The 10697-nt window shown below is 39.0% G+C and overlaps 1 protein-coding gene across 1 annotated transcript; it reads right to left on the bottom strand.

The window, feature by feature from the left end:
* Positions 1–5623: 5623 nt before the first annotated feature.
* On the bottom strand, positions 5624–7587 carry LOC118996643 (eukaryotic translation initiation factor 4B-like). Its single transcript, XM_037060159.1, is given in 4 exon segments — positions 5624–5785; positions 5787–6602; positions 6604–6994; positions 6996–7587. Coding segments are annotated over 4 exon segments (1836 nt in total). The 5' UTR covers positions 7583–7587; the 3' UTR covers positions 5624–5743.
* Positions 7588–10697: the final 3110 nt, after the last annotated feature.

The raw sequence follows: 10697 nt of genomic DNA, 5'->3' as shown, positions 1-10697 counted from the left end.
AATAAAAATATCTTCCCATCACATCAGCAATATCAAGACCAAATGAGCAATGATTAATAAGACAGACTAAGAATATTATAAGATAGGAAAAAAAGAAATATGAAATGACTAAAGGAGAGAAAAAAACATTTTCAGCAAAAAGAGGGAAGATAAATATTAAGAGTAGGGAATAGAAACAAGGTAAAGAAGGGGAGAAAATAAAATTTAAAATATAAGCAAAACAGGGAAGGGTGATGGAAAAATGGAGTAAGAAAAGGGAAGAGTATACTATGAGGTTTGAAATAAAATTTAAGAAGCAGTGAGCCAAAGGAAACAAAATTGCAGAAAAACCACAACAGAGTCAATAACAATGACAGCTGAGTAAAGATTAATAAAGGTGAAAAGAGAATAAGAATATGAAAGAGAAAAGAGAATATGAGATGTCTACACTAAAGAAAAATAATTTTGAGATGATAGAGGAAGGAGAAATAATAAGAGTAAGGAATAGAATCCAGTATAAGAAAGGGAAAAATCAAAATTCCAAACTCAAATAAGCAGCAGCAGGAAGAATGCAAAATGGAGTAAGATGGTGGAGAATAACTTATGAGACTGGAAATTCTTTAAAAATTGACAAATAAGAATACAGTTGAACAAGAACAAAAATAACCATAATATCCATGCCAAATGAGCCATTATTTATAAAGGTGTAAAGAAAATATGAATACTATAACAAGAAAAAGAATGTGAGCTGAATAAAGTAAGAAATAATGGTTTTGAGAGGATAGAGAGAGGAGAAATAGTAAGTATAAGGAATAGAAACAAGGTGTACTGTAGGGAGAAATAAAATTTATAATGAAAATAAGAAAGGGCAGGCAAAAAGCAAAATAAAGTAAGACAAGGGAAGGGTACAATGTGAGATTTGAAATAAAAATAAAATAAAAAATAATACAAAATCTAAATAAAAAGAATAAAAGTAAAAGACAAAGAATAGTGAATTTGTTGCAATATGATTGAAGGAAAAGAAAAAATATTGAAAGACTATATGGAAGAAAGACAAACTAATGCAAATTCTGAAGAAGAATGAGGTGAAATTCATCTCAGTAGAGTTTAGTGTTTGCCTTCTGTGCTCTCTTTATGGATCTGCCACTAGCTTTTTAACAGCTCAAGGTTTCAGGGTGGGTTGTCCAACTTCTGGCATCACAGCCTGTATCACCTTCACCTGCATCTAGAGGTATTTTCTGTTGCAATCAGGCAGGTGAAACCCCTGAGCCTCCCCTGGGAGGCCCTGTTCAGTCTTCTGGTAAAATTGTGGGTGTGCCCCCATGCCCCTGAACCACCCACCTTGGTCTTCCCCAGTAATGTATAGTTTCTGATGAATTAGCTGTCTGTTACAAGGGAGGGGTCAATCTGTGTAAAGAAGGTCAGTTCTTTCTTGCTTGGGGCTGATGGAAGCTCTGTATGAGAGCAAAGGATGAGGAAAGCTCTGATTTCCTTTTTTTTCCCTTTTTAAAATTTATTTAATTATTTTTCAAGTACAGTTTTCTGTCTATTACTCCCATCCAATCCAACGCCCGGTACTCCCCGCTCCCTCCCATTTCCACCTTTCTCAGTTGTTGTCCATGTATCCTTTATATAGGTTCCTCTAAATCCCTCCCCTATTTCCCCTGAAATTTCGTCCCCTCTCCCCTCTGGCCACTGTCAGCCTGTTCTCTATTTCAGTGTCTTTGGTTATATTTTGCTTGCTTGTTTGTTTTATTGTTTAGCTTCCTGTTAAAGGTGAGATCATATGGTATTTGTCCTTCAACACCTGGCTTATTTTACTCAGCATAATGCTTTCCAGTTCCATCCATGCTGTTGCAAAGGGTAGGAGCTCCTTCTTTTTTTCTGCTGCATAGAATTCCATTGTGTAAATGTACCATAGTTTTTTGACCTATTCATTTACTGATGGGCACTTAGGTTGCTTCCATCACTTGGCTATTGTAAATTGTGCTGCTATGAATATTGAGGTACATAGGTTCTTTTGTACTGGTGTTTTAGGGTTCTTAGGATATAATCCTAGCAGTGGAATTGCTAGGTCAGAAGGCAGTTCCATTTTTAGTTTTCTGAGAAAATTCCATAATGTTTTCCATAATGGTTGTACCAGTCTGCAATCCCACCAAAAATGGATTAGGGTCCCCTTTTCCCCGCACCCTCTCCAACATTTGTTGTTTATTGCTTTGTTTATGATAGCCATTCTGACCAGTGTAAAGTGGTATCTCATTGTGGTTTTAATTTGCATCTCTCTGATAGCAAGCAATATTGAGCATCTCTTCATGTGTCTCTGGATCCTCTGTATGTCCTCCTTGCAGAAGTGTCTGTTCAAGTCCTTTCCCCATTTTTTAATTGGGTTAGTTGTCTTCTTAGAGTGAAGTTGTGTGAGTTCTCTGTATATTGTGGAGATTAAACCTTTGTCTGAGGTATCATTGGCAAATATGTTTTCTCAAACAGTTGCTTCTCTTTTTGTCTTGACATTGCTTTACTTAGCCATGCAGAAGCTTTTAATTTTGATGAGATCCCATTTGTTTGTTCTTTCCTTTATATCCCTTGCTCTAGGGGACATATCAGTAAAAATGTTGATGCGTGAAATATCTGAGATTTTCCTGCCAATGTTCTCCTCTAGGACTTTAATGGTGTCACAGCTTATATTTAAGTCTTTTATCCACCTTGAATTTATTTTGGTGTATGGTGTTTAAGTTGGTGCTTGAATTTCATTTTTTTGCATGTATCTGTCCAGTTCTCCCAACACCATTTGTTGAAGAGGCTATCTTTATCCCATTTTATGTTACTGCCCCCTTTGTCAAATATTAATTGACTGTAGAGAGTTGGGTTTATTTTTTTGGTTTTCTATTCTGTTCCATTGGTCTATATGCCTGTTTTTATGCAGAAGCAGAAATCAAGAAAAAATCCCATTTGATACAGCAAAAACAAAAATAAAATATCTGGAAATAAACCTAACCAAGGAGGTAAAAAACCTGTATGCAGAAAACTACACAACACTGAAGAAAGAAATCAAGGAAGACACAAACAAATGGAAACATATACCGTGTTCATGGATTGGAAGAATTAACATCATCAAAATGTCCATACTACCCAAAGCAATTTACAGATTCAATGCAATACCTATTAAAGTACCAATGGCATATTTCACAGACATAGAAAGCTCTGATTTCCCTTGCTGCACTGATTTATGGTCTCCCTGTTTTGCTGGCCTTAGTGGAATAGGGCCTTAAGAACAAGTGTGTTTTGTTCCCCTGAAAGAAGTTCAAAATGCATCCTTTACGCATTTCTCTTTCTGTCTTTTCTCTTGTGGATATGCACCCTGCAAGGTGTTCTTGAGCCTGACCTGCCTATCTTGCAGATCTTCCCTGCTCCTGTAGGAGGTAGGGGCTGAGTATGTCCTTCTTTTCCCACAGGTCCAATCTCTGCTGGGGAAGGGGTCTCTGTCTGGCTGTAAATAATCTCAGATGCTCAACTCCTACACATCCAGTATCCAGTTCACTACCCTCACAGCAGACATAGTCCCCAACTCTGCTCTGTACAGCCTGCAGCCTGCTGCCTGCCAGCTGCACCAGGGTGGGGCTGAAAAATCCCCTCACTTTGCACCTTTCTGATCAGTCTTCCCAGCTGCACTCAGTGGAAGCAAACTGTGCCCTTAATCCTTTCCCTTGCTGGCAAGGACAGCTGTGCATGAGGGCCCTTCCCAGCACACCTCAGCTCCCATTTTGAAACGAATACAAAACTAATTCAAAATAACTATTACAAACTCCCACTGCAGCACTGAGTCACTATTCAGCTGTCTGTACATACTACACCTCTTCAAAAAGCCGAAAGTGTTTCACAGTCATGGCTGGCCATGGCCTGCCTCCTCCACCTGACCCAGGTGCAGATAGAATCAATCTCTCTCTCTCTTTCATACTTTCCCAGTTGGTGTTTGCCACTGTAGCTATGGGTGTGCTGCTTGCTGTGTCTTTGTATAGCCTAGATATCCCAGACTTTCTGTATACAAGTCACTCCTGGCTCAGGTTTGCGGGTTCTCTGTCCTGGGAGGGAGGTACCTGCAAAGCTGTGATCTCTGACCACACTTTCTGTGGTAACAGGTGCCAGGCATATGGTATTTCCTCTTCAACTTATAAAATTTTATTACCACCCACTGTGAAGCATCTTCTGTACACCTTGGCTTCTAAACTTCATAACAGCTAAGACTGCATTGAATGTTCCATTTATTTTTTGGAAGATCAGCTATGTATCTGAGTTGGGAGCAAGTGCATGTGCACTCAGCTTCCACCTACTTGGTGGCCATCTTCTCTCTCCTCAATCACACTTTACTTTCAATATTATTTTGTATTAGTTTCAAGTGTACAACATAGTGGTTAGACAATCATATACTTTACAAAGTGTTCCCCCCAGTATTTCTAGTACCCACGTGGCACCATACATAGTTATCATAATATTCTTGACTGTATTCCCTATGCTGTATGTTACACCCCTGTGAACATTTTGTAACACTGATTTGTACTTCTTAATCCCTTCACCTCTTTCACCCAGTCCCCCAAACCCCCTCCCTTCTGGCAAACACCAGTCTGCTCTTTGTGTCTGTGAGTCAGTATCAATTAGTTAGTTTGTTTTGTTCTTTAGACTATAATACACCTAAGTGAAATCATATGGTGCCATCCATGCTATTGCAAATGGTAAGATTTCATTCCTTTTTTATTGTCAAGTAATATATATATTATATAATTATACTGTATAATAATATAATATAATATAATATAATATAAATTATATATATCTCACAAAAATTTTATCCACTCATCTATTGATGGGCACTTGGGTTGCTTCCATATTTTGGCTATTGTACATAACACGGCAAAGAACACAGGTGCACACATCTTTCGAAATAGTGTTTTGGGTTTTTACAATTAAATACCCAGAATTGAAATTATTGAATCATAAAGCAGTTCCATTACTGATTTTTTGAGAAACCTCCATACCGTTTCCCGTAGTGGCTGCACCAACCTCTATTCTCACCAACAATGAACAAAAGTTCCCTTTTCTTTACATTCTCACCAACACCTGGTCCTTGAGAATTTATTGATAATAGCCATTCTGACAGATGTGAAGTGATATATCATTGTGGTTTAAATTTGCATTTCTATGATGATTAGTTAAGTATCTTTTCATATGTCTATTGGCCATCTGAATGTCCTCTTTGGAAAGTGGCTATTCAGATCCTTTGCCCATTTTTCAATTTGATTGTTTTCTTGTAGTTGAATAGTATGAGCTATTCATAAATTTTGGATGTTAACCCTTATCAGATGTATCATTGGTGAGTGTCTTCTCCCTTTCAGTGGGTTGTCTCATTTTGTTGATGGTTTCCTTTGCTGTAAAAAATTTTTAGTTTGATGTACTCCCGTGTTTATTTTTTCTTTTGTTTACCATGCTTGAGAAGATTTATCAGAAAAAAATTTGCTAAGAAAGATGTCCAAACTTTACTGCCTATGTATACTTATAGGAGTTTTATGGTTTTGAGTCTTACATTTAAATCTTTAATCCATTTTTACTTTATTCTTATATGTGGTCTAAGAAGGTGGTCTAATTGTTTTTTGTTTTTTGTTTTTTTCCAGGAGATGGTGAGTTTTATTTTGTCTTGTCTGGATAGAGGTTTTATTTCCTCTTGGTGTTCCAGGGTAGAGAGAGACTTGGAGAAAGCACAGGATGTAGAGGTCTATTCGGTGTAATCTTCCTCGTTTTCATCTTCACCATCTACTTGAGAGAGCAGCATACTTGCTTGCAGAACTGAATTTAGAGGCTGGATTTTCTTCAGGTTTCTTTGGCTCAGGTGCAGATCGGGAGTCTTGATCCTTTTTGCCATCTTTCCTGTCTGACTCCTTCCAGTGGTCTTTGTTCCCTCCATCTCCTGGACCCCGGCTGGAGTTCCCACTTTGGCCTTTTGGGACATTCACCCCATCCACTTTATTTTCATCTGCTTTCCTTGCTGGTCCTTCCTCAGATGGCTGAGCTGGAACTACTTTGCCCTCACCACTTGTAGGGGATTGCTGCTCTGTGTCTGAGCTCTGAGATCGAGCAGGAGGGTTAGAACTTCGCTTCACCCAAGCATTCTCCTTTGGTGGAGGGGCTGACATTACCTTTAGAGGCTGTTCGGGTTTGGAAGGCTTGGAAGTTGGAGAGTGACAGTCTTCCTCCTTATTGAGTGTTTCATTTTCTAGAGACTTCTCACTCTCTCTTCTTCGCACATTTCTGCCAGAAGTGGCTGAGATCCCAGTTTGTGATGACTCACTTCCTGTCCTCGACTGTTCCCATTCCTGAGTTTCTTCGCTTCGCCAGCTTGGGTGTCTCTCCCGAGGCCGCCGTTCTAATTTTGGCTCATCCAGCTGCCGCTGCAATTTCTCTTGTTGCTTCTGTAGCCGCTCCTCTACTTCTCGTTCTCTCGCAGCCGTGTCAACAGGCTTTGCCCCTCTGAAGATAGAGGCTGCTCGACTGGACTGGGAGGTGCTAGCAGAGGAATCATCTTCCTTAGGGGTGCTCCAAGGCTTTAGATTCAGTTTGGGTCTTTCGGGGGGGGGGGGCTCTATCATCACGCCTATAATCATCCCGAGAGTAGCCATCTCTGGAACTCCAGGACCAATCATCATGTCTGTCTTATCTGTCCTCATAGCGGTCCCTGCCTCCTCCGTTGTCATCATCCCTATGGTACACACTACCAAATGCTCTTCTGCCACTACCTATCCTGGAATCGTAGCCTCTATCATAGTCGCTGCTGCCTCTGTCATTGTAACGGTCCCGGCCACCGTACTGATACATGTCCTGGCGTGGGCCACCATGGTAACTGTCCCGATAACTATCACGGTACCAATCTGAATCGTAATGATCTTGATACTTGTCTCCAAAGCTGTCATCACCTCTTCTAGGTGGGTAGTCATCAAAGCTGTCTGTGGTAGGGCAGGCCCTCCAGTCTGTCTGTTTTGTCAGAATTCTGATTTCTATCTCGGCCAAAAGAATGATCATCCCTGTCTTTATCCTGGGCTTGATCAGCAACTTCCACTCGAATTCTCCTGTTACCTAGAAACTCTTCATTGAGGCTCAGGGCATTGAACAAGGAATCCAGGTCCTCAAACTCAGCGTACCCAAAACCTTTCAACCTTTCTGGATTGCTGGGTTCACGTGGTAAACGTACTGCACTGATATTTAATCCTCTAAAGAATTCCTTAATGGAGTCTTCTGTCACATTATAGGGCAGGTTCCCTAGAAAAGCTGTGTAGGGTGATGATTTGGGAAGACGGCTCCTGTCAATATTGGATTCCTGAGCAGCCCGTGGAGCAATGGGTAGGATGGAATGGTCAATTGGAGGTGCCCTATACACATCATCATCATTACTGTGCCAAGTGGTTGAAACATCTCCTTCCAAGTCATCTGTTTCATCAGCCCAGCTGACTGGTTTGGGGACATAGGTGCTTCCTCCGCCAGTCCCTCCATCCTCAGCCAGAAAGTCTGTTAGGGAGATAGTCTTCCCCATGTTATTCTTCTTTTTTGCTGAAGCCGCCATGTTGGGAGAGCTCTAATTGTTTATTTTGAATGTATCTGTCTAATTTCCCAACAGCATCTATTGAATAGACTGTCTTTATCCCATTATATATTGTTGTCTCCTATTAACTGACCATATATGTCTGTGTTTATTTCTGTGCTCTCTATTCCATTCCACCGATCTTAGTGTCTGCTCTTTTGCCAGTACCATGATGTTTTGAATTCTATAACCTAGTAATATGGTTGATATCAGGTTGCATTATACCTCCAACTTTATTCATCTTTCTCAATATTGCTGTGGCTATTGGGGTATTTTGTGGTTCCATATAAATTTTTGGATTATTTTTTCTAGTTCTATGAAATACACCATGAACATTTTGATAGGAATTGCACTGGATCCACAGATTGCTTTGGGTAGTATGGACATTTTAATACTGTCAGTTCTTCCTGTGAACACAGCATATGCTAACACTTATTTGTATCTTCTTCCATATCTTACTTCAGTGTCTCATAAATTTTTGAGTAATGGTCTTTTAAATCCTTTGTTAAATTTATTACTATGTACTCCATTTTTTGATGCAATTGTAAATGGGATTGATTTCTTAGTTTTTTTCTTTCTGATAGTTCATTTTTGGACTATGAAAATGAAATTAATTTCTGGATATTCATTTTGTATCCTATTACATTAGTGAATGTATTTATCAGTTTTAATAATTTTGGTGGAATCAGTAAAGTTCTCTATGTACAGTAACATTTCATTTGCAAATAATGATGGTTTTACTTCTTCTTTTCCAACTTGAATGCTTTTTATTTCTTCTTCTTGTCTGATCACTTGTCTAAGACTTCCATTACTATGTTGAATAAAAGTGCTATAAGCAGTAACCCTTGTCCTGTTCTTGATCTTAAGGAGAACACTTTTATTTTTCCCTATTAAATATGATGATAGCTGTGGTTTGTTTTATACAGTCTTTTTTATATTGAGGTATGCTTCCTCTATTCCCACTTAGATGAGTCTTTATCATAAATGGGTGCCGGATCTTTCAAATGCTTTTTCTACATCTATTGATATGATCATATTATTTTTCTAATTTTGTTTATGTGGTATATTATGTTAATTGATTTTCAGATTTTGTATCAACCTGGCATCATAGGAATAAATCTTACTTATTCGTGGTTTATGATCTTCTTAATGTGTTGCTGGATTTGGTCTACTAACAACAAATTAAATACTTCCAGTGAAAGCTAGGGAGAGATTTCCACTGGATAGGAGAGTTTATCAACAAAATTCTTACATTTGGGATTCATATTTAAATCTTTTAAAATTAATTTAGGTATTCAACAAATATTTATTGTGCATCTATTATGTGCCAGTTACTCTTCTAGGCCCTTGAGATACAGGTGAACAACACACACAAAGTTACTACTTCAATGGAACTTACTTCTTTTTTCCCCAATAAGAGTTGAATCCTTTTGCACAGACAACATTAAAAGTCTCTTTCAGAAGACAATGGCCTACTCTGACCACCTAAGCCTACCCCTCTCTTTTTGCTCAAGACCAAAGCCCAAGGCCCAAGTTTGGAATCCACAGAAGCTGCAAGCCTTGTCCCCTGAGTCTCCAATTTTTAGCCTTCTCCCTTTCCTAACCCTGCCACCAGGTTTGCCTTGTAGGGTCTACATGCACAGACACAGGACAAATAAGCTCTTCAATTAAAACAAAGGCTTCACTGTCATGTCCTCATTAAGGACCCTATTATACACTTTCCACATAAGCTCTGACACTAGCTGGTGCCAATCTGCCAAGGGAAGGAGAACAATCAGTCTTTGATAAACTCTTGGTTGCCATAAGGGGTTCAGGATGAAGCCCAGCATGGAGAATGAGACCTCACTTACCGGCAAAAGGAGAAGGTAGAATAATAGTCTGAGATTATTGCCAATAGCTCCTTCTGAGCTGAGAGGTAGGCCTAGAAGTCTAAGGACCTCATCCCAGCTTTGCTACTAATTCAGATGAGCTCCTTCATTATGCCAAGCCACACGTTCTCAGTGAATGAAATTATCATAGTGCTTCAACTGACAATAATTAGCCAAATTAATAAAATACTTTATGTGCCTGGGTGAGATTGCTGCTGTTGTTGCTACAGACTGCATTGTTTTTGCTGTTTAAGAAGTCAAAAGTGTATTTGTATGGGGAAAGCAAAATAGTGGTAGTGATTTTATAGCCAGGCTTTTTCTGCAATAGATCTCAGTCCTTCCAAGACCTTCCACACTTTTTACTTTGAGCCCCTGTGAGTAATGAGAAGCATATCTGATGAGGCTGATGTAAGAGAGGATACAATACATCTTCACAGCCCAGTCTTGGGGCCTCTTGCCTAGGAAAGGATACACAGGATTTCCAAGAGAGGAGGTGAGTGAACTGTGGAGAAAAGGCTAGAGAAACCGGAGATTCTTAAAATCCACACTTTCTACTTGTACTTTCTAGAAGCTACAAGATGTGATAAACATATCCTTTGAAGTAAGGATTTTCTCTATACTTTCATTGCTTTGTATTCCTCAAGAATACCACTTCCATTACTTTAAACTCTCATCTTTATGCTTATGATATCCTCAGCCTCTATTTCTTCCTCAGTCCTTCCTGTAGAACTGAAAGTCTTCATGTGAAATCTCAGGGGATGAGTAAAAGTCAGCATATTCCAAACCAAACCTGTTACCCTCCCTCTCTCCCACCAGCAATTCTTCTCCTAAACTTACTGCTTTGTTTTAGTGGTAAGAACTTATTGAATCACCATTTTTTCTCTTCCTTCCACTCCTATAACTTGTAGATAGCAATTTCTATAGGAAGAGTCCTTCATTTCTTTTTTAAAAATGATCAATGGGTGGATAATTACTTACCACTTAATTGATCTGTGGCCCCAGTTTTGATACTCTATAACAGAAATAGTTACATAGGAAGAATTTTTAAGTGTTTCCAGTATTGAATACAATTAGATAAAATCTGAGTGGCTTTGGCCTAACATTGGTTTTTTTTTTTCACTTTGCTTCTTACCACCATCAATTTAAAGTTCATTTGCCTGTTGTCTGTGTTACTGCAGTCACCACTCTGCTGCCAACTAATTTATTCAATATTCATTCAATGAATATTT

The sequence above is a fragment of the Sturnira hondurensis genome, unplaced genomic scaffold (genome assembly GCF_014824575.4).
Source record: "Sturnira hondurensis isolate 20B ecotype Veracruz unplaced genomic scaffold, ASM1482457v3 Scaffold0011391, whole genome shotgun sequence".
Lineage (NCBI taxonomy): Eukaryota > Metazoa > Chordata > Mammalia > Chiroptera > Phyllostomidae > Sturnira > Sturnira hondurensis.
This window is presented reverse-complemented; position numbering and strand designations above follow the sequence as displayed.